Below are 24,708 nucleotides of genomic sequence, written 5' to 3' on the forward strand. Positions count from 1 at the left end.
GCAGCTTCTGTTACTGGGTATAGGACTTCATTTATACTGTTTGTAGAAGTGTGTGTGTGTATACTGGATGATAAATATTCAAATCCACCATTTGTTAAAGAAAATCTAGAATTTGTGAGACTTGGTACCAAAAAATGGCAGTCCAGTGGCTGGATGCCAACATGTGTGCAAAGGTGGCTGAATTCATACGTATGTAAAGACTACTTTTACTCACTTTTATCCTAAGTTATGTCACTTCTTGGTGTACTGTAGTGGGAACCCCTATAATATGTCACACTAGTTTCATTTTAATGCCTAAACAAAGGCAGTATTATGAGCACCTTATGCAATGGGGCCCCTTACATTACTGGGATACTAAAATACTCTGTCAGTATTTAATAAAACATAAAATACATCAAAACTCTGTTGCCACCGGGGAGAGGATGGGGGTGGGGTGGGCACGCACAGGAGAATTGTCACTTTAATTGTAATTTATATCTCAGTATCAAATACCAGTCTTAATCTTTTCTATCCCGTTTTTCCCACTTCTAATAGCACCTTGAAGCTTTGGCTACTTTATTTGGGGGAAATTAGATTAAGTTTATGTCTATGGTTTAGAAATATGTATTATTTCCTGATGTTTCAGAAATRAAATTCATCTCATGTATCTTGTTCTTTTATGCTTAGAGAAAACACCCCCAAATTTGAAGAACTTTGCATTGTTTTTCCTTCTCTTCTTTAAGTTTGTGTGCAAAGGTGTTCGTGTACATCGGAGTTACTGGAGTTTGGTAGAATTTTAAGATCCAGGATCAGAATCGCTACCCCCAAATCAGTTCTGAAACTTCTTATCCAATTCTTATGGCCTCTTGATCTCATCTTAATTGGGGAAAAATAGAAATGGGAGCCTTTTTTTTAATAGAAAAAGAAATTGCATTGAGAACAGAAATTTTCACTTCAAATCGAGCCTTCCTGTATTTCATACAAATAAAGCTAAGGCAGCTTTCATATTTCAGCATATTTGAATCTTTCATCAGTTTGGTTCTTTGCTTTAGAAGACCTTTTATTATTATTTTTCCCTTCCCTCTCTCCTCTCTTTTCCAAAGCAACATTTAGAAATGGTGTTGAGGAGAGGCGCATTACCAGCTGGTCCTGCTCAGTAACCTCTTTGCTGCCCTGGGAAGGCAGATGGAAAGGGTTCATTTACAGTGACAGATCTCGCATGGGAATCTTTGAGGATAGCTCATGTTGAGAAGATTAGCGCTGTCCTTCACGCGCAGGTCACTCGTTATGACCACTGTTCCTTGCAGCACAGGGTGTGGGAACTTTCCCAGTGTCACGCAAGACGCAGGGAAGGGGTCAAACGCAGCCTTTGATCTATCCTGTGAAGAAATTGGCAGGGAAGTGCTGTGAATTCCAGGAACTCGGAATTTGCTCATCTATATATATTTTCAGGTGCAGAAATATGGAAGAAAGGTGGTGAGGTTTGGGGGTTTACACATTACTAAAGCAACACAATTTGTATGCGAGGGAGAAGACTGGTTGCCATAAAGGAGTAATCCTTGCAAAAAAAAATGCAGAATCCGTGGTTAGATCTGCTGGAAGTAATTTTTGGTGGTGTTGGAGATTAGGTTCTTCAATCTTATCTGATGATACTTTTCTTTAGAGAATTATTGCACTCAGCTTAAGCTCTGCCACCTTTCTCTGGAACTCAGTGTTTCATTTAAAAATAGGCAAATAAGAGATGGAGAGAAAAGTTGACTAGGCTGAGAATGTTAAGGGGTTATTTGGGGTTTGAACCTAGTTCTGGCTTCAAAATTAAATTCATCCCTAGATACTTTGACTAACAGCCCAGGAATAATAGGCATGCTATGAAAGCACTGATTTTTGAGGATGTGGTCTGATAGAATTTGAGACCATGGCATCTATGTTGCTCATTCTGCATATAAAAAACCCAAACCATTAACCTATTTTGAGCCCTGTAACAGAGACGCGCATGAAGAAAAATGCTGTGAAAATGTTAATTGCAGTGGACAGRCTAAACATAATCAACACAGCTTTTGGCTTAATATTTCACTGACTCATCCTACCCTTTTCTTTCTTAGGTTGTACTCAATATAAAACTTCTATATAAACTTCGGTAAGGTACTTACTAGATCACTTCAGAAATTGTGATGAAGAAATTTCTTCACTTTGTGTGAAATATCTTCCCTTTTGAAAAGGTGGTAAAAACTGCAGTAGTGACATATTTCTGAAAATTCTAAGACTGTCCTTGCATTCCCTTCTCATATTTTATATCATATGCTACACACACTGCAAGAAAAGGCCATTTCCCCTTGGAAGAACAGTCGCCTTGCTGGCACTGTCTACAGTAAAATAACATTAAAAAGAAATACAAGTACACATGTATTAGAAAGTGAATGTTTCCTTTTATTACTGCTAGCCATTTATTAAAAAGGAGATGGTTCTAGTTTAATTAACCCAGTTGAGAGTAGCAGATGGGGCAGAATGTCTTGCAGCGATAAGACAATTCAGAAATGGCACCAGATGTTGGAAGTTGTCCCTGGTGGTGTTTGAGTGCAGCACAGATGTTCCAGTCCCACCTGGCTAGTTTCTAAGCACTGCAGGCTAAGCAGCTGTGATGTAACCTATATAATGTATGCATAACACTAAAAGCAAAATAATTGAACTGCTACAGCTTCTTCTAAGGGTGGGGCTGTTTGGAGGTTAAATCTTTGAGGACAAACTACTAAGGTCAACTTTTTGGCTTTCTCAGGTCAGTGGAATATCTAGTTAAAAGCAGCAGTGAGAATAACTGGCTGATTGCTGTCAACTATGTTCTGGGTTAAAAAACAGGTTGTTTTCCAGTGTATAATTCTTAGAGGGGGGGTTGTAGCTTGGCGCTTTTTTTTTTAATGAAAAATTGTTACTAGGCTGTATTCAGAAGTTAATTTATTTGCTAGTATAAAAATGCCTGGTTGGAAAACTTAATGTTCCTGCTTTGGAAAGGAAGCAAACTTATTTAAAAAAAATAAAATAAAAAAAAAAATGCAAGCTCTGTCCTTGAAATCCCAACTCAAGATCATTGCAAAATCATTCATGCTTTAAGTAACATAACTAAATGTAAGAAGACATTTAATTTTTCATGATAAGCGGCATAATAAATTAACGTTTTTTCCAATAAAAGTGTTTGGCTTTTATCTATTATACTTCCAAAGTTTTAATTTCATAAACTGCTAAACTAGTGCCATCACTATCTAGCTGAATCCTCGTTAACCTTTTTAATCTCTCAGAACTTATTTTTAGAGGTAGTAAGCACAACTGGTATCTTTTGGCTCTTTCCGGGGGGGGGAAGCAAGATCTGCAGTGCAGTTGGGAATAATCCAGTTTGTTGGTGTTCAGGCATGTGTATATAAAATATGGTGATGAATAGGAAAAACAGTGCAGACTTATGGAGCAGAATCAATAAATCCATCTTGCCAAACACAGGACAGCTTTTCTTCATAAATCCCTCATGCAGTCAGAGCAATGGATCTTTGCACAATCCTGTAACAGCACTTCGCTTCCTCTGTTTCTAGGTGGATCAACTGACCCATTTGGAGGATTTGCTGATTTTAGCTCAGCTGCTGCTTCAGCAAGTTTCCCATCATCACAAGGTAGGATTAATTTACAGACTGAAATGCTGTTTAGGGGCAGAAAGAGGGAAGGGATGCCACATGGCATTACTGAAAGTCATTTCCCTTTCCAGGGCAAACTCTGGTTGTTTTTTTTGTTGGTTTTTTTTGTTTTTTTTTTKTTTTTTTTTTTTACATAACTGGACCACAAGTGCTAAATTTAGGAAGGAGAAGCCCGTTGTGGGGCACAGCACAATGTGTCTTATTGGACCTGAAGTTTTTCTGAACTTTGTCATAAAAATATATTGGTGGAAGTTTAAAATATATCCCTGTTCAACTAAAAGCATATAATAAAACATAGCTCCAACTCTCACTTTGAAATGTACTGAAATAAGATGTGACTTCTGGGGTGGAAAAGTGACTAAAACTTGAAATAAACAAGTGTGGGTCTAAGCACCGGCTGGAGAGTACTCATTACACAAAGTTTAAAAAAGAGCTGAACACCCTCCATTTTTATAATAGCAGACAAGGAGCTATTTTAATTGGCATTCTACAGTATCTTGAATGCTTCAAGATGAAAGTATTTCTGTTTCCAAAGTGATTGGAAAATTGGTGATGTATCTTTGGCTGTACTGATACAATTTTTATATCAATCGTCATAGTCTTTGTAGTGCTTTATGTAGTGCTTTCAACTATTTTATTTGCAAGGAAAAATTAGTCTCTTTTTCTAAAACTCCAACTGACAGTTTGCAAGGCTTTCAAATACAAGTAGGTCTTATTTAAAAAAAAAAAAAAGACTTGCATGAAGTGCTTGATAGTCTGTTTTGCTTGGTTGTGACAATGCTGTGGAGTGAAAAGTGGTCAGAGGTCTTTATGCTGCTGTTCATACTTTCCAGATGTGTGCAGAGGGTTCAGATCTGTCTTAAGAACTTTAATGATATGGGCTGGACAGTAAATTAAATAGGTTTTGTGCTTATCTGCAAGTATAATAAAGACAACATAGGGGAATAATGATGAAAAATAGCAATAGAATTTTTGACTTAGCTAAAAGTTCAAATTAAACTCTTGTACTGCTGAAAGCATGGAACCAAATCATAAAATAATTGCTTATTCCTACTTGCAGCCCATCTCTAAAAGTTGAACAAAAAGCCAGGATCATGAGCAATGGGAAGTAGCAGCCCACCTGTGCTAGAAAAATGATAGTCTCTGAAGATACCCTCAGATCCCGCCTATCTTTTAAGATTAAAAGAAAAAATTATTGTAATAGTTTAAAGAGAGAGAAAATTGTTAGCCTTGACAGAGGTATAATGAGGTGAATATAGGCAAGCTATTTCCAAAGCTTCCAATGAAGTGTGGGTTRCTGTTGGAAGGCCTGGTATGGTGAAGGGGGAAACACATCAAGTTATGGCTTCCATACACAGTAACAACCTCACTGAGAGGTTTTGGATTTCCATATATGTATCTGGGGGATGAAGATGACCAGTACTTTCTTTTAGCTTAGCTAAATAACAATTTGTTTACTAAATTCTTTTCCCTTTTAAAAGAAGCTTGGTAAATGTATCTTGATYTTATTTCAGTTAGATGTGAGCAGGTCCCTGCCAATCACAAGAGTGAGACTTTAGAAAGGCTTGTTAGATCAGCRTTTGACTTGTACTCAACTGGTTGCATGGCCTCCAGTTCAGAGCTGCCACGTGTCCAGCTGGTTGGCTCGCTGCATGTGCGGTCACTTTGCATGCAAACATAAGCTATTTTGTAATCATCGGCACTGTCTGCTGAAAAACAGCATTCAGGCAGTTTCCCTTAAAATTGGATTTAACAGATTGCTGGGAAGCCACCTAAAGTCATCGGCTTCCTATTGGCCAAATGTTTTGGGAGCCTTCAGTGCTACCCAGATAGGACAGTGCYGCAAAGGAATGCGTGTGTGTGTGGGGGGAAAGCTGGCTACCTTTTGTGAACTGAATTTGGGTAGTAGTGGTGTTGTGATTGGGAGTTCTCAGCAAGGATGTAGGATTACGTCTAGAACGAGAAGAGAACAGCAAAAAAATTTATCAGCAAAGCTACCTGCGAGCCAGCTTTTAGTCAGCATGTTTATATCTCTCTCTCTCTCTTTTGCTGTGTTAGGAAAACTATATTGGGCACTTATTAGTTAATATACCTTTAATTTGCTTGGCAGGAAAAAACGGTTCTAATTTTTTTACAGGCTTCCTTAGTCAAAACTAAGTTGCTTTGCAAACACAAAGCCGCCTACTATGCAAATAATTTGTGTGTTAATACAGCCTAAATTGATACAATCCTTTATCTGCATTAACATGATTAATCTATTCCAATCGCCATTATGCAAGGGACAAGGAGTGCTGTGAAATGATTAATCATTCTTGAACAGCGTAAGCCCCTCTAGAAATCTTTTCGTTCTTGATTAATCATCTTTGAAGTTCTACTAAAGGGGCAAAACCTTATTCCTTTTACCCCTGCTTCCATTATTGTGTGCTCAGTGCACAGGTCTGAATGTAGAAGAAGCACACTCAGCATTTACTTATCTATCAGGAATATTTAAAGTAGATTTTAATTTTTAATATGTAATACTAATTGAAATACTCTAGTATAGCCCTTCTTTGTGAGGGAGATCAAAGCAAATATTCTAGTAAAGCCCAAAGCTAATGAATATTAGTCCACTTCATGCATTGAAATTGTTGGCAATACTTGGATTTTGTGAACAGATTTACTCTCTTGCTTCTCTTTATCAATACATTAGAATTTAAAGATGATTAAAGTTGGACTAGGCAGGTGTATGTTGGTAAGTTTATAAATAGAATATAAAAGACTACTGCAGCTACCTTTTGAGCAGAYAGAATACAGTAGAAAATTGCCATGGATGACCATTATAGAACTAGTCAATGTATAGGTTAGGACATGAAAACTGGCATTGGACTCATCTATCCCAGCTTTACATGCTTGAAACTTCCTTTGCTCATCTAAAGAAATTCAAGGGATGATTTAACTGTTCATTAGAACTCAGAGTTCACGTCACCGCAGCAATGACATTACTTCCGACTTAGACATTTGAAGTACCACAAAGTATATCAATGACATAATCAAAAAGCTGACCTGTGCAGTGGCCCAAACTTGGAATAAGATTCATAATCTAGGAATGACAGCTCTTTAACTGCATTGCTTTATTTTTAGCATCCCCTGTAGATGCGTTTTTGTGGGGGGGGGGGGTTTCCTCCCTATCACTGTCGTGAATAACACATTTTAATAGAAAAACAAGTGTTTTAAAGGAGATAACCTTTGAGTCAAATGAGAGTAGGTGTTATGACACATTGTTAGTTCATTGTTTTGTGTCTATGGACATCTGTCATTCTCAAGTAGGTAGTGTTGCAGTTGTATATACGCAGCTTATACTGTTAGGCACTTCACAATATGATATAGATAAAGCTGTAAATTGTGTTTTGATTTAAGTACTTGTCTACAGAAACCTTGGTATATTGAAATGAAGCAAAGTTTTAGTGATGACCTAAGAGTACAACAAAGCTTCTACTGACAGATTTCTTATATCCAAGATTGAATTTTTACTTCAAACCAAGAGATTTAGTTTAGGAATCCAATTTGGAAAACTTATGTTTTACATTAACACTTAACAGGATGGAAAGAAATTATTCCTTATCACCTCAGATAAGAATTCCCTGGTAGCTTGCTTTTGAAGTTCTGTCTTTATTCTTCTCAGTATTGTTGTTTTGTACAAAGAGCTACTGTTTATCTATAACCAAATTTATTTTGAACTAGTATGTTTTATGATGGAATTTGCTTTCTTGACAACTGTTCTCTGAAAATACCAGAGCTCTGAATGAAAAAAATTGGTAAATTTGGTCAGTTCTAACTGTGGTTTTTTTTTGACTAGAGCCTCCAATCTACCCCTAAGTAATCTTTCAATCATATTTTGACTAAATAAAACCTGTCCCTACTTGTCTTACATCTACAGGTGACATGTTATCAACATCCTTTTTCTGTCTGTGCGTGGGTGTTGCATGTTTCCTTTGCTACCTTGTTAAAATTGTTGGAATATTCATGAGAGGGAATGATGTCCAGATGGAGGTTCTACCTGCAGATGTTAATCTGGACGGACACAGATCAGCTCTCATTTGTTTCAGTTCATAGAATATGGCATTTGTTCTGTTCTTTTCTGTMTTCTACCTTTCTTTGTTATTGTCTTTCCTCTCACACTGTATCCTTCCCTTCAGGTACAGCAACAAGTGGAAATGGAGACTTTGGTGACTGGAGTGCCTTCAACCAAGCTTCTCCTTGTCCCAGTGCTTCATCTGGAGAGCTCTTCAGCAGCACTGCACAGCAGCCAGCTATAGAGCTCTTCAGTAGCTCACAGCCAGCTTCTGCCCAGCCTCCAACTGCTTCAAATTCTGCTGATCTCTTTGACTTGATGGGCCCCTCCCAGGCAACCATGACCTCTTCACAAAGTATGAATTTCTCTATGATGAGCTCCAGTGCTGTGGGCATCAGTTTACCCATGTCAAGGTCACAGGTATGCTGCTGCTGTTGTACAATTTGCTAATGACTTTCCTGATTAATCTCTTGCATTCTCCCTAATCACAACATTGAAATTGGATCCATCCCACTCTTTCTGGAGTCCACATCAGATGTTCTGATCAGTTTTCATAAGAATGTTTTGTCCAAAAATGGTTTAGTAACCACCTAAAAAGAAAAGGTGCTGGATGTTCTTGGAAAACCTTCTTTTATTAGCTAGTCTTCTCTGAGATGGTCTTCACTGCTGTCTGAAGTGTTGCTGTTTTGTTGGGGAAAGAAGTGGTTGATGAAATTTTAAACCTTAAAGCCATTAGCCGCAGAATGTTATAGGTTTCTAACTTTGGGCAGCTTAGCAGGCAGGTGGAGATGAGGACTGGCCTGTTGTCCAAAACCCAGGGGAGCCTGCTTCAATGGAGAGTAACTGCTGTGGAAGCCAAAACACATCAGCTTGGTGTTAGAAGGAGAAGAGATAAAAAAAAAAAACAAAAACCAGTTTCTGAAGTTCAGAACTTGACTGCAGGTGATCCCTGTCAGCCTACATCCTGATGCAGGAGCTTGGTGCTAGCTTAAGAAATGCTGTTCTAACCCATTCTAATGGCATATCAGGTGATGGCAACACTGCTTTGAAAGAGCTGAAGTTCCTGGCTAAAGATCATCTTATTGGCTTTTTATTGGCTTCTATGAAAAGATAAATACTTGTTGTTTTAATCCTGAAGCCTATTGGTAAAATGTTTGAGCATGTGGTATCCCAGCAAACTTTCCTTTTCTTTTCTAGCCTCTGCAAAGTGTGAACACTATGATGCCGAAGCCTAACCCTCTTTATAACCCAAGCACAGAGATGGTCCAGAAAAATGCAAGCAAAACTCTACCCTCAACTTGGTCAGATCCCAGTGTAAATATCAGTTTGGACAATTTAGTACCTGGGATGCAGCCTTCCAAACCTCAGCAGCCATCACTTAATACTATGATGCAGCAACAAAGTAAGTGATCGTTGATATGCTCTTTTGCTTGCACACGGAGCGCTCTAGGGGTTTAGTAGGTTATGCTAAAGATGGAATGTTTTGCTAATTACTGTTTTCCCACATTTAGTTATTCTGTTTCTTAAACTACTGTGGTGCTTCTGTCAAAAGTGGTCCTTTGTAAACAGAGACTGACAACCTAGGAAGCTGTGTAACTCTACAGGGCTTCACTGTAGAACTTGCAGCACTCCCATGTCTTGATTTCAGGTTTCCTAATCTCTAGAACTCTTAATATGCATAGTAGCACATATTGCTATAAAATGTTTAAAGCTTTTTATAATGGTTTTCCGAGTCTTAACATAGAAAAAGTGGAAATGAGCAAAATAGCCACATCTTTGGCCTGCACATCTTTGTTCACAGCGACTATCACATAAATTACTTAAAATACTTAAGCATCTTTCAGTCAGAATCTGATTAAAGYTTTTACATCCTTTTGTTTTTGTAGATATGCAACAACCTATGAATGTCATGACTCAAAACTTTGCAGCCGTGAACCTCAATCCTCAACCTAACATGATGCCTGTTCGACCCCAGACAAGTCCATTGATGGGAGGGCCCATTCCTGTGGGGATGGGAATGCCCAGTGTGATGACAGGTACGATGGGGATGACCTCCATGGGACCTACGGCTATGATGAACCAGGGAATGATGGGAATAAATGTGAACATGGGAGTGCCAGCTACAGGAATGGGTTTAACGGGCACGATAGGAATGGGGGTACCCAATATCGCTATGACCTCTGCTATGACTCCTGGGACTGTACAACCCAAGCAAGATGCCTTTGCAAATTTTGCCAATTTTAGCAAATAAAGATTGTAAAATAAATAAATCAATAATGGGCAGACTGAATGAAGGATTTTTAGCTGCACAAGTATAGCTGGGAAGGGACGGAAAAAACACTGATCAATACTTTTTTTTTTTCTTTATCGGTTACTTAAAAAGTATCTACATAAAGAACCAAAAGCTATTTTCTAAATGTTGAAATAACTAGTATTCAAATTCTGGAGAGATGAAAGGTTCTTCTGAGGAATGTGTTAGATGATTTTGCAAAATAATTTGTATTGAGACCATCAAAAGCCTTTCCTAGTTAGAAGAACCAATTTTAATGTTGAAACTTGATGGAAGACTGGAATGGGGGTTGGGTAAAAATGTTTGAATCTAATTTTATACTTTTCTTTTTTCTTGAGGAGCTTGACTTTCTTTCCCCCCCCCCTCCCTGATTGCTTTGTCATAATTGGATCATTCCTTTTACTACCACTCTGAATCCACAATTGAAGTCACTCAAATACTATGATCAGTTTTTTATAAGAATATATATTTTTGTCCAAAAATGGCTTACATATGTGATTATGGCTAATTCAAAGGGACCTGGAATGTATATATACTTTTGCTAATGTTCCAGCCACACTGCTATGATAACCAAATTTTTATTGTAAAAATCCTCTTTCAGCAATTTGGTGATCAACACGTTTCTGGGGCTCTACATGCCTCTGTTATAACTGATATCCAGTGCAGGTCTGGGAGAAGCTTTATCCGAGGCTGCTGTAAGGTTTCCTTTCAGAAAACTCCCGAAAATGCATTTTTTTTCATTTCTTTTACAGTGGCACTTAGCATCCTTTGTAACACCAATATCCCTATGGAGTCACTGGTTTACAGTGTCAGCAGCAGTCAAAAGGCAAAAATATTTATTTTTTGCGTCATTACAAAAAATAAGGTGAATTACATTGTATTAAGTTATATAAATCTATAACCCTACTTAATCCAACAGCATTGGATCTTAGCTTTTATACAACATTTGGTGATCCTTTTGTGTAAATATGGCATTAGCAGCTGTGGAATCCAATAGAGGAGTAAAATATATATATTATTAAAGGAAACCTGTAGCAGTCACAGATTTTACTGATTTAATGAAAACAAAAGAATGAATTAAGGTTTTGGGGGTTTTTGTTTTTCCTTCTGTAATTCTGTGTTTAAGTTCACATGAATCATGATTCTAGAATCTGGAATACAAAGACATTGTTCTGTTCACAAGCTGGGAATATTACTAAGAATAAGCACTATACTATAGGTATGAAATTTATTGCCTCCCTTTTCTTATGTTGGATTTCTTTTTTATTATTAAATTGATAAAAACTTTGTTTCCATTGTATTCATAATGTTCTGTTATAACATTAAAATGTTCATTAAAATCAATGTTGGGCTGCCTTTCCTTTCATTCCATTTGACGTTTATGAGAGCATTTGGGAAAAAAAATAATTATAATTTGGGCAAAGTAATTTTTATAAATAATTTAAAATTGTTTAATGACTTCTTATCTGAAGCCTTTYCTATCTGGCTCTACTGTTAGGAATTAAAAATGAAGCAGGCAAGATATCCTGACCCGCTCCAGCCTTGCTAATGCTCCATCTACAACATTTCTAATTAGGCAGAAATTCATGTACTTCAGCTAAGTGGTAATGAAAAGTGATTCATTTGCTGAATAAGAGATGAGAGTGAGTGTAATTAGCTGACTGCAGTTTTTAATCTTTCAACAATTCAATGTGTTTAAATTAGTTTCAAAGAATAGGAGCTTTCAAGTGTTGTTACATCAAAGTAATCAAGGCAGGCTTTAACGGCTGAGTATGAGAGATCGCTCTGGTTCCCATTCTGAAACCTTTAAACTTTGGAATAATCATCTACAAAATCTTTAGTTCTAAAGATGGGGAGGCTCAACCTGGTTCAAAATGTGCAAAATTGTTAGAAGAGAGGGAGAAGGCTAGTTCTGGAGGGCAGGTGGGTGGCAAGGAAAACTAAACTATTAGAGCAAACCTATAGTCTGTCACAAGCTTAGTGGTGCTAAAGGGGCACAGTGCTTCTAAGCAGGGTGTGCCTGTTCATAATGGTGTCCTTTTAAGCTAAGTTTAGCTAGCTAAATAGTTGGCTTTCAGTTTAAAGATAACTTTGTTTAGGTTGCTCAGATCTCTTCAGAGGAACTTCCATGACTTAGCCTCCAACCAAGAGACTAATTACAATGAAATATATTTGTCTGGGTTTAGAGTAACTCCACTAGAAAACATGTGGTCATTTCTCTGTGGTTGTTGACTAAGATGCAGTGGACGTAGTGCCTATGCTTATGGACCAGTTGTTGTAGTACTGAACTGACTCACTGCCTTTATCATACATTGTTCTCATGGACCAGTATCTTAATTATGAAAAAGGTTGTATGGCTCCTTAGACCTTGGAGAGAAGTTTCTTATCCAACAAGTCTGTCTGCAGGTGGAAGAGAAGGATGTCCTTTAAACCAAAATAAACATCAAAAAAGAAAACCTGGAAAGATCCCTTTGGAACATAGGCCAGGTGCATCCCCACTAAACTATAGCCTGCAATGATGGCATCCAGTTGCATGAAGGTTTGATTTTGCATGTTAGAGGAAGAGAATGTGATAATTAGTGTAGAAGGCATAGATCATAGGCAAAGGTGGTGCTTAGCTGTACTATCTTTAGGATAAAAAGCCTGAATATAAAACGGATTGCAAGTGTTTACTTAAAACAATACTGAACACATTTAAGGTGGGCATCATAAAATGTGTCCATCAGTAATCTTTCAGGTATGAGCAAAACAATAAATACTAACAGTAGAAAAGAAATGACTTTTCAGGGTGAAAATGAAAACAGGCTACAATGCAAACAGTGGCAAATCTACCCATTCATTGACTGCTGCCTAATATAAATTGAATCTACAACCTAAATCATGCTACTACATTAGTTAGTACAGTTAGTCTTTCCTGTTCACAAGTTGTATTCTGCATGTCTTAAAAATACCTGTGTGCTCATATTATCATGATAGTGTCCAAAGTGCTCAAGGTTTAAAAATGCAGGCCTTAAGTGCATTCCTGAAAGTTTTGTGGCTAGTGCCAGCGTAGCTGCATGGTCTTTTCACGTGAAGCTGGAAAGCAGCAACTGTCATGGGAGTTCTGGGTTTACAGGGAGTTATTTATCAGATGCAATTAACTCTACTTGTTGTCTGATTGTAAGAGGCAAACTTTGCCACCTTTGCATTCAGGAGCTTTTAAACTTATTTGGAGTTCAGATAAAATTACTGAAATGCTTTGTAAAGGATGTCTGTACTTAGGAAGAAGAGGAGAAAGAGGCTCAGAATCTATCCTTGCATGTTTATGGAATCTTTTTTAAAAAATGATTCTTGATGCYGTATAATAGAGTAATAAATTCCCGCGCAGGTGCAGGTTCAGTGATAACTTGAGCATCCACTATGTTCTACAAAAGAAATTATATTCAAAAGAGCTAAACAAGGGTATTTATAGCAGCATCTGTTTCAACTCTCTCTGTCAGCTAAGAACAGTCTGACACAGCTTAAGGAAGGTGGGGGAGGGATTTATCAATGAAGTGTTTACATAATGCAGGCAGGCATCGTATACTCAAGGTGCTATCAACTATAACAGGATAACAAATATCTAAAGACACTTTATTCTCTGAGGCCTTTGCTCCAGGAGTCATTCTACAAAATTGCCTCCACATTCATCTCTGCATGACTGTAAATACTTTTATAGCATATGACACTGTATAGTACCTTCACTTGGTTCTGATTAAAGGTTCTAATGGAAATGTGACTCTCTTTTCCAGTTTTCTTCAAAGCAATCACTGAATTACAATTCAGAATTGTTTTAGGCAAACCCATAGGGTCTTAGTGCATGTTGAAACACTTTGGTTTAAGCAAAATATTTAATTTGATGGCAAAGAAAACAGTTAATGCTCAGAACTCCAGCACACTGAAAAATTGCTTATTGTACAGTTCCAGGTACTTGCTGACAGATCTGACTGGCAAAAAGAAAAAATAGGAATGAGAGAATTGGAAACTAAATACTGTGAATCTGTGTGCTTCCAATTATTCCACCCAGGAGCTCTTACTGCTGCATGAGGACAGCAGTTGCCCTCTTCTTCCTCTATTAATAATTGGAGGGCAGCTCTATCTCTGGGAGAAAGCAGCACCATATTGACTCCTCCTTGGAGGCTGTAGCTGCAGGATGAGATGGAGCTTGAATCGCCAGAAATGCAGAATCACCATGAATGCTTTTCCTCATAACACATGGATTTGGAGCTGACCTAAAGTTTTGAACAAACATTTCAGGGGGAGACTGGCTTCCTGGGGGTAGTGGGGGGAGATGGTCATTGTTCTAGCAGCACTCCTAAGACCTGCTTCTTAGAGCTTTAAGGGAAGAAAAATAAGAGGAAAAAATAATGAGTTGCAAGGGCAACTAGATGAGCCCAGGTAATGCTGTGAGACTGAAAAGAATGGCCTGGACAGCTTGTTGGGTGATCAGGTTATAATTTTATCTAGCTGGGATGCTGTGGAAATTTTCTTCTCTTGAGATACAGCAGCCTTTAAAAGCAGAAACATCGTTTGTTTTCTTTTTTGATGTGCTTCTGTGGCTGCTGTTCAGATAAAGGAGGAAAAGAGGTAAGACAGCATTCTGCAGTAGGTAGAAAATGAAGAAAGGTGCCTTTAGCAAAACTTTGGTGTAGCTGAGGGTTCTTTACGCCCCCAGGAGTAATCTAAGTTTCTGCATGTATGTAAGTTCTGCACATGTACAGCACAGAGAAGTGTCAGCTCATCTCTGATTTAAAAAAAAAAAAAAAACAGTTCTTACTCCTCACAAATTTGCAGGTTTTTTTTTTTAATCATGTGCCATAAGGTACTGGTTCAGTAATTAACTGGCTCTTTCATAGAGCTACAATTACTTTGTTTCATGATAAGGAAAAAAAGAAAGCATTCCAAGACGGTGCTACTTTTGACATCTGGGAACCTCCTAACAGCTGGCTATCTAATGAATATGCATCTGCTTAAGAGGCTGTAGGCCATTAATAAACCAATAGATATAAAACAGAAACAATCTTTGTCAGCTTCAAATGAGATTGGATGCAATGTGCTGTGAAGTGTCACTGTCACATTGAATCGAGTTGGGGAGGTTAACGGTGGACGCTTTGGTACCAGTGTCTTTGTGGCTGAGACAAGGTCTGCGGCTTTACAGGAAGGGGGATGGGGGAGAGGGCTGAAATCACAAAGCTTTGCAGGTGGTTTCTGCTGCATTTTGCTTCCCTATTTCTCCTGGTACCAGTTGTATTTGAGGCACTGGTGACCTTTTATTTGCAAATCCAACTAGTCTGTCTTGTTCAGTTTGACAAAGGAGGGTGTGTTTTTTTTCTACAGAAATGATTTGAGACACGTGATTTTATCACRTGAATAAATGACTAGGGAGACAGTTACAGGAATGTAATAAAAATGCACCTATTTGACTGAGAACTGGGGCTTTCTAAGGGGATTAAGAACACTGTGAGCCGTGTTGTACAACAGGAGTGTTGTAGGGTGAAATAAACACTCTGAAAAATCATGACATTGACCCCATTTGGCTGTATAAATATCCCTGACCTCTTAAGACTTGTATCCACTCTTGTTCTAAGGTATGTAGCATCATGTGTTGTCCCAACCTGTAGCAATGTTTGGTATCTTATTATGTTATTCTGCACCTTTATGTCCRGTGATGGCTCCTATAGAATGTGAAGTGGATTTAGCATTACTTTAAGCATCCATATCCCCTTTACACAGCTGTCTAATCCAGTAGGAGTTAGTCTAGTACATTCTTCTTTGCAATGGTAATCACACTACATATTAGCCTCTTGAAGCAGTGATAATTATTTCTGATGCAAAGTGCTAACTAGTTGGAATTCTCTTTAGAGAAAAGTTAGAATTTCATCTTAAGTAAGTCATACTTAAGATGAAACTTAAGTTGACAGTAAAAGTTACTGTCAATTTTTAAATACCTATGTCACTGGGGAGAATCAAGACTGGTTATGTGCATCTTTTATTTTTGGTACTGGGGAACTGAGGTACCGATCTTGTACTTTGTCTGGAGTCATGTATTAGAGACAGATTTAGACTATCTAAGTTTTAGTTCTCAGTTATTCTCTCTGTAAATTGGAATTTGGACCATTGCCCCCCACCCCCCTCGCAGCTCTATTTTAAATAGTGGTCTTGTGTTTTGCAGGCCAAAGCACTTTTTTTTTTAAGTTATGTTTTTTGGTTGAGATAAAATAAAAGTAAGAAAAGTTAAAAGGGGAAGATAAGTTCTCTGTAATTACTGCAGATCTTTTGTAGCAACTTTTCCCGAGGGAAAACTATTGCTCTCCCTATGTATCATCATGTTGATGTAATTTTGTAATGTTAGCTAAAATCTGTTAAAGAGAGCAACCTAATTCCTAGAATAATATTTCTCTTACCCTTACTAATAGGTTTTAGAATAGATGAAAATTCAAAGTGGGTTCCAGAGTTGCAGCCATACTGGTGACAAACTCTGCTTTTCAAACTTAAGGTGCTGCACAAAGGGCTGGTGTAAACCAGAGGTGTAAACCTCTGTACTACCAGTCAAGCATCTTTTCTTTGTRGGGTGCAATCTTCTATTCTTATTTTGGGTGTGGGTGCTGCTGCATTGCCCCAGCCTGTGTCTCTGGGCAAGAGAAAGTGCTTTTTGGCTTGAAGACTAGAAGCCAGGGAGCCAGTGCTAGAGCTTTGGTGCTCCCCTCTGTCATCCCAGCTCGCAGGCAGCAGACTGCCCAGCGACAGGGTGTCTCCTTGCTTATAAAAATGTCCCAGTGACATGTTCCACTGCCCTGCAGCAGTGGAGGGGAAGCCAAAAAAAAAAGCTCACAGGAAATGCTGGTAACAGTTGGGTTTGTTTTGCCCAGGTTAGGTCGCAGATTATAAGGTTAATTATTTTGATAGTGAGCTGTAAAGCTTAAATTCTGCTTAGTCGATGGGACATATCTAAGATTTTTCAGGACAGACTCTTAAGGGGAGGTCAGGCACCTACAGCCGGTCTGTTGTTGCATGTTGGGTTTTGCTGTCAACCATTTCCCCCAGCCTCCAAACTTCTGCTGCAAGGGGGTTCTACCCTCCTCTCCCCCACTTTGGGATGCTCACGTGTGCACCTGATCCACTGCATGTTTTGAGAGAGTCTGGACACCCGATGTGCAGAAGAGCCTTTGGAGGTTTCTGAGAACCTATACTGGATTGACAGCATCCCCAGGCAGGCTAGTCTAGCTTTTTCCTATTGGCATCAGGAGAAAGATTTTTTCCTAATAACTTGTCCAAATCTAATCTTTGCCCTACCCCAGACATGGAGAACAGGTGAATCGAGCCAGCACAGTTCAAGTTTCTCATGAGGACTGGACTCCTCTGGCCATTTTGAATACCAGCAGGTAGGTCACTGATTAGCAGCCCACCTTCCTTCCCTCAGCGCTGCTTTTCATCCCAGCATTAGCAGGACTAAGATGCTATGGTTTTATCTTTTTTGAGACAGACAAAAGAGCGAGCTGTAAAGGAGGGCTGTCCTTTTAAATACTTTTACTTTTCAAGGTCATTTGTGGAGCTTTTATCAATCAGAAAGCTAAATTCATACAAAAAGCATCTATAATGAACCAAGCATATCTTGAACCTTACCCTCAGCTGAATACGAATTATGTAGGAAGGTACTTCAGTGGCCATGTTCACGGAGTTCAGCATCCCTGTGAGTGTTAAGAAAGTAAGCTGAGAAGCCGCTGCTATTATGGTTTGGCATCTATCAATTTTTTGTCTTTTTTTCCATAATTGATGTATTAATTATAGTATCTTAATGATCTATTTAAAATAAATAAACCATTTACACCATTTCAAAGGTATTTTGTGATGTTCAGCTGATATTAAAATAGCACCAGCCTTATGTGCTTTTTCAGCAAGTGACCTAATTAGTTAATAAAGTAATTGAATATTAAAAAGGATGTTGCAAGTGATTAAAATTTAAGAGCCTTCAGAACATTATTAAAGCTATAAATCATACATCACTGTTTTAATTTGCATAGCTACAGAATTACTAATGGTCCCACATGCATAAGCTACTTGGCAATTAGTCTTTTAACAAACTATGAGGTTACCAAAATCTTTGCCTGTTTTTGATTTGCAAACAAAACCCAAGAYGAGAGAACAATAAGGGTTAAATTCCTAAAAGCCAGGAAATTAAGTTTTTACATGTCTTTCTTCAGTAGCCTCTGTTCACTCATTGTCCCTAGCCCTTCCTGCCAGAGGACCATATCCTCTAAAATCACATCTAGGTGTAAAAAGGAGAGGAGGAAGTTTCTGTCTCCACTTTGAACTTCCTTGACTAGCGCTGAAGTGTTTTTCCAGGCTCGCTCAACGTGCAGGAATTTCCCTACCTGCTGGGACAGTCTCCATTTTTGTCTCACGCAGACAACTGTCACAGTGACACTCTTCTTCCTCACCACCTGTACTCCAGTTCCACTAACAGCTCTGGTGGGCCTGAGTGAAGGGAGAGAGCCACCAATGCAAGGCAGTGGTTATTGAATTTTGTCCCATGGACATCTTTGGTCAAAAACAGCTGTTTGTCACCTTCCGCTCCCTAAGATTTCCCACAAGGCTGCAAGCCCCAGCTTAAGTGTCTGCAAACAAAAAAAAAAAATTGGAAAARATATCACTAATGTGGAGCTACCTGCTCTGCCCGTGTCAGTGGGTAGAGCCTGTTTCCTGGTGCATTGTGCCTCTAAGGGTCAGCTGGCCTCAGCCTGTGCTCCACTCCTTGGGCTGGCTGCAGGCGGAAAGTGAGACAAGATGACAGTTCTGAACTTACTTAATTAGAGGCAAACTGCTTTGGCCAAATGAGCTCCCCTCGCTCTCCCCTCTAACCAACAAACACCCAGCGTTTCTGCAGGGACAGTTCCAGGCATCAGGAACACAGTCCAGCTCCTGAACTCTAGTGGCGTATGGGCCATGGCACAAGGCAGAGAGCAGATCTGACACCATCTTCAGGGCCTACAGACTGACAAGAGAAAAGATGGTGCCCTGGGCAAAGCCAGCCACATTCCAGTGAATGACGTGGTGTGAGACGGAGCGCAACCTCAACATCGGTCAGCCAAACAGCAACAGGCTGAAGCAGCTGAAGCTATGGCCACAGCCCAGGCAACCAGCACAATCTCAATATGAGCTCAGCAGCCTCTTCCACCACAAATTAGTGCCGCACACAGCCTCCTGCTGCCAGGGCTAAACCCCTGAGCTCAGTCTGGCCCATGCAGAACCTCAGACCCAGCAGGAAAGATTGTTTGCTTGCTCCCACTCTACGGCCAAACTGACTCACAGCAAAGGAGGTGCTGGAGCTGCCGTGATTTCTCACCTTTTCCTTTGTTAGAGACAGCATCTTCTCTCCCTTTTGGGAGCAGGGTCCTCAGTGGCTCAGCTCCTTCCAGGAAAGCAGGGACTGGAACCTGGGAAACTCCAGCTCTCCCATTCCTCTTATTCCCTTGCAAAATGCCCTGCTCAATTGCTGCAGTCAAACTGCTTGCATAAGCTGATATGTGCATCTTGTAAGTAAGTCACATGTCCTTGTTTTGGAGCAAAAAAGACATCACAGAACAGTGTTTACATGCAAAACAAAAATGTCATTTCCACCAAGTCAGCAGATGCCTTGACGTAGTTTTAGCTATGAAAGTGCACTGGCTGCTATATTACAGAGACAATTTCTTTTTTGTGCTGCAAAACTTTGCAGGAGCTTTCTTTGAAACCTTTATTGAGGTCAGGGGCTGCAGCCTATTGCAATCTTTCCATGTCAGCCCGCAGCACTCTTTGAAAGCCCTTACACTGGATATTGTAACAAACACCAGCTCTTTGTTCATTAGTTTACACTTAGTAATAGAGGTAAGGCAAGGGTAGAGGATGGCTCTCAGCAAGCAATTCACACTCTGCTGCACTAACATTTACCATGTCTTGAATAGTTGGAGACAGTGGAATCCTCTTTTAAGGGTCTGTGTATTTAATTAAAACAGCAAGCTAAGGAATGGGTGACTTCAGAGCATTTTGACCCAACAAGGAATGACAAGAACATGACTGCTTTTAAAATAAATTAATTAATACCCACTATCTTGCCAGTATAAGCCTGTCATCACATGAGCAGCATGGGCAAAGCCAGCTGCAAAGTAGTTTTGTAAACCATGCTATGTACATGCAAATGTTACTGTGATACAAGCAACATATTGGCCATCAAAGATGAGCTAGAAAAGACAGAAATTTATACCAATTTGCATCATTTGGCTGGTTTTAGGGCAAGTTAAATAGAGGATCCGTCTCAGTGCACCTGGATTCTACCACTCAATTTCACTTCTGCATTGCAACATTACACACCCGTGTTTGCCAGCTGCTGGCAAGCACTCAAAATGTCAACATGAGAATGTGAACAAGAGCCCATTCTGCAGTGTCACATGAGATCAGCTGGTGGCAGGTGTGCCCGTAGGTGGAAGCTGGGACTAGCATGTTCTGCACAATTAGAGGTTTTAGCTTTTAAACATCCAGTTTAAAAAACACTGAAAAACATGTGCAATTTGAGAAGCAGATGTGACTGGTGCACCAGATAACCCTTTCCCTACCCTTTGTTTTCCTGATCAACATGCTAGATAATAATTGTTTCATATACCACGTGGGATCCTAACACTTTGTTATGAAAAAAAGCCTGTTCCATACAGGACCATATCTCCCTGTGACAGTCTTCCAAAAGAGGACAAATCAAAGATGATTGATTGATTCCTTGCTCTCAGATTTAAACAATTCAATTTTTAGTGGTGTTTGCAAGAGGGCAAGTTGAGGACATCCTTGCACATACCTATTTCTGTGGCCCCAGCTCACATCCAGGCCTTAGAAACAGCGAACCCCAACTGAAAATATTCAGGAGCACCTGGGCTCTGAGGGCTGTCTGGTTTTTAGATTTGCCTGTGCAAATTTGGCAGAAGGTTTTTAGCCATGAAGCTCAAATCCCTGAATGAGGTCTAAGTGTAGCCCTGCCCACCAGAAAACACCAGCATTACATACACAAACATCATTTTTTCAAGTATGCCAAAATACTGATTCAACCCAAAGACAACTCAAAATGATACTGTAAGAGTTACTGTAAGAGTATCTTTCCACAGCGTCACCTCCAACAGCATTTGCACCAAAAACCTTAACTTCCAAAAAGGATGGGACAGGCACACTTCCAATCCTAGACATGTTCACAAGGTGTTGCAGCAGCTAGCAGGAGAGGTGCTGCTTTGTCAAAGCATATTCCCTTCAGTGTTGTTTTGAACTTTTTTATCCATGGGTTTGAAACTGCCTCCCAGCAAGCCCTTGGCGCACGGAGATCCTGCCAAGCGTCCCCATTTTCCTTCAGCTTCCTATTGTTCTAATTTTGGAGCCTCCAAGCAACTAAAAATAAGTTCTCCTCTAGTCATTGCTTCCATCATTTTCAGAACTTTGTGATGTTACCTAACGTTTGCCTGATTTTCCCCCAAAGAACCAACGAAGAACCCTTCTTCCCATCACAGAAGTGTAAGATCTGTATCTTTCTACTTTCTGGTTCAGCTTTTTCTGTGCTTGCAGTACAGACCATGGCTGACTCCAGCCTCCTCAGCCTCAGAGTTGTTTTGTATTCTTTCTGCCTAATGCAGCATAGTATCCTGTTTGCCATCCTTCCTGTTGCTATATGCTATTAGCACGATAGTATCAGTTTTTCCACTCAGACTCCCACATCCTTTTCCTGATCCACGTTATATGATTGTTCCATTGACCACACTCTGATGGGAAAAACTTATTCCACTAGAGCCTTGCCCCCAAAAGGGTAGGACAGACTCCCCCCTAGGGAAGGGGGCTGGTTTCTTTCTTCAAGGCCTACGCTGCTATATTTATGGAAAACTCTATCATAGCATCCATATCCTCAAAGAATATTACCCTATAGCATTTACTCCACTGTATCGTTTGCACATAAATGATACATGATTTCAGCCTTTAAATATACAACAAGCTATGGCTCTTCATGGTGCACTAATTCCTACCTGTTTTACAGCCTCAGGAGCATCAGCTCACAGTGTCCATTTGCAGCTACGTTCTGGTGCACCTACCRCCACACCAGCACCGAGTCCTGCTGTCCCACATCCCGCATTTCTTTTAGACAGTGTCATCGTCCATGCTGGGTGGCCATTGGACTCCCTGCGACAGTTATACCCAAACCAGCGCATAACTTTTACTGTTAGGAAACATACCTGTGAGACAGCCTTGGTGGCAAAGACCATTGCCCACTGCAGCTCCTTCCTCCACCTTGCCCAGTGACAGTCTCCTCTGCTAAGGGTTGACCCCAGCGAGGTCTTCAGATTTCTGTCTTCATATGTTCTACGGCAAATACAGTGATGTTTTTCCTACCCTGGTCTTTCTTTTGTGGGCTCTGTTGTAAGGTTCAACAACCAGTTTGCAGAGAACACTCCTAAGCCAAAAGACGGTGACAAATTTTTGGTCAGTTCCTGCCAGTTCTGTTGGTAATTCCCTGACCCAAAGGCGGAGGCTCCTTCCCAGTTACTTCAGCCATTCAGAACTAGTTTTGCAGGGGAACTTGATCTATCCAGTGGAGCTGGAAAGCGGTGTTTTGTGGGAGTTTGCCATACAACCAACATGCAGGGCTGGGCCGAGGCAGCCTGATGCAGCATGTTGTGTCTGACAAACACCCGAGCTCTTGGGCCTGAGCTGCGTATCGGGCCTGCACACATCCCACAGAAACATTCCGGGCTTCTGGCTGCTCAGATTTCACTTCCACCCTGTTCCCAGGGCCACAGGCAGGCTCTGGAGGACACCTGGCACGGTTACTCCATCCATACTGATCTGACCACAGCAGTCAGGGAGAAGGGAAGGTGGTGAGCCCACACTGTGATTTGCCCGCACTCTTGGAGGCGGACAGGTTACAAAAATTCCATACTAATAGGAAAGGGCAGTGTTGGAGCGAGGCTGGTTGCGCTGCCTGTGCCCTTCTGCCAGGCTCCGGCTGGAAGCTTTCGGCACCAATCGCCGGTCGCCGGAGAACTCGCTCCCCAGCCGCAGAGCGCGCAGGAATTTCCCTTCAACCTACTGCCACCTCGTGGAAAGCTGAGCGGAGTGTATAAGGGGGGAATATTTTAACAGGATCACACCTGGTCGGAACAGGGAAAAGGAAAGCAGGCAGGTATTTTGCAATGGAAATTAAATACACTGCTGCTCTCCTCCAAACAGCAATGTAAACTACAGCAGAAGTTTGTTCTCCTGATGTGGAAGCAAGACTTCCCTCAGCCTTTTCCCAACAGACTACAATCACCTTGAATTTATTAAATGCTCCCTTTTCATGGAGGGAACATCAACAGATTTGCTGCTCGTTAGAGCTGTCACAGGGCTTGGCCACGCCAGTGCGACACTCAGCCATCACTGAGCTCCCTGTACCCAAAGGGAAGGTCTGGCCAATAAACCCCCCAAGAAAGAAAGAGCAATCGAGAGCTGCAACATACAGGGGGTTCTTTAAACAATCTTCATCAAGCATTTAGTGCCCATGGAGGAGATCAAATTCAGAGCACTTCAAAATGTGTCCAGTCCTTTCCTACAGGACAGGTACGGTAGTCGGAAGAGGAGTGCACTTCTGAACTCCCTTGCTGGGCCCACCTACCCCCTCCTTAGGACGCGTTTCCCAGGGAGAGTGCTGGGGCTCTGTGCTCACTCTAATCTTGGCCCATTCAGATTGCCAGTTGCAGGGAAAGGATCTATGGGGTTTGGAGATATGTCCCAGAGGAATCCAGACCATCAAAATTGTGCCATAAAAGCTGCTGGTAAATTAACACAGATCATTCTTTACAAATACGATCTGGATTTAAACTACAACCAGGATCTGAGCTGTTCACTCTCTCAAACCACCCTTAAAAAAAAAGGATCTACATAAATATCAATATCCAAAAGGATTTATTCTACAGCTAGACCTGTGAGCTTTTCGTGCAGTGTAAGATGGAATTGCCTGGGAGAAAATAACGTATCCAGGCCCAGACTTACTTCTGCATCCAAATTTCGTTTAAGTGTCAGGCAGCAGTGCTGTAGAGCTGCACTGAGCGAGTCACCTCAAGGACAGAGTCATCCCAGAAGTGGCTACAATTTGTAAGGACACAAAAAAGCAGATGGAAGGGAAGCAACGGCAGAACCAGCGAACAGTGAAAACAGGCTAGCAAATTAAATGCGATCTCAACCGCAAACTCTTCAGCTGGTCAGAGAGACCAACAGGGATGACTAGCACACAAAAGAGGTTTTAAGGTGATTCAGGAAGCTGTATTAAACATTTGTTTTTAAATTTGCCAAATATTACAAAAGGGGAAGGGGAAGGGGAGGAAGGTGAAAGGTGCCAAGGCACTAGCAAAGGGCAGGTGGAGCTAGCTCCTCAAAGCAGCCAGCAGCTTCTAAAGAATTACCTTCTCCCGTTGAAAGTTGGAGCCCCCAGCCCAGGCTGTTATGAAGGAAACTCATCTTGCAAGACGCCGCTCTCCTGGTGAATCTTCACAAAAACTACACCTCCGTCAGCCGAACTGAGGCAGACTGGCATTATCAGAAAAATCCAACCCAGCTGGTGTCATTAGTAACTCTTCAGTTTATATTTATTGTCCATTAACTCAAAAAACCAATGATACCTGTATTTTAAATATTAAAATATTAAAATACTTATTCAGATT

General features: G+C 40.4%; 1 protein-coding gene and 1 long non-coding RNA gene across 3 annotated transcripts in view; one reads left to right on the forward strand and one right to left on the reverse strand.

Annotated features, from left to right (window-relative positions):
• The window catches only part of CLINT1 (clathrin interactor 1), a 54,524-nt gene extending 43,186 nt beyond the window's left edge, over positions 1–11,338 (forward strand). The window contains exons 10-13 of one of the 2 annotated variants that reach the window (XM_026063212.1): positions 3,555–3,632; positions 7,829–8,124; positions 8,902–9,106; positions 9,591–10,220. In XM_026063212.1, coding sequence (XP_025918997.1) covers positions 3,555–3,632; positions 7,829–8,124; positions 8,902–9,106; positions 9,591–9,955 — 944 coding nt within the window. In that variant the 3' untranslated portion in view covers positions 9,956–10,220. Of the gene's footprint in view, positions 1–3,554; positions 3,633–7,828; positions 8,125–8,901; positions 9,107–9,590 lie in introns of both variants that reach the window. The other variant, XM_026063211.1, reaches the window with a different exon arrangement.
• On the reverse strand, positions 8,131–24,563 carry LOC112964731. Its single transcript, XR_003253059.1, has 6 exons — positions 24,451–24,563; positions 22,246–22,463; positions 19,356–19,563; positions 18,385–18,487; positions 17,636–17,700; positions 8,131–8,550 (listed from the first exon to the last, which is right to left on the reverse strand). It is a non-coding gene; the product is annotated as an uncharacterized LOC112964731 (long non-coding RNA).
• Positions 24,564–24,708: the final 145 nt, after the last annotated feature.

The sequence above is a fragment of the Apteryx rowi genome, unplaced genomic scaffold (genome assembly GCF_003343035.1).
Source record: "Apteryx rowi isolate R43461 unplaced genomic scaffold, aptRow1 scaffold_2, whole genome shotgun sequence".
Taxonomy (NCBI): Eukaryota; Metazoa; Chordata; class Aves; order Apterygiformes; family Apterygidae; genus Apteryx; species Apteryx rowi.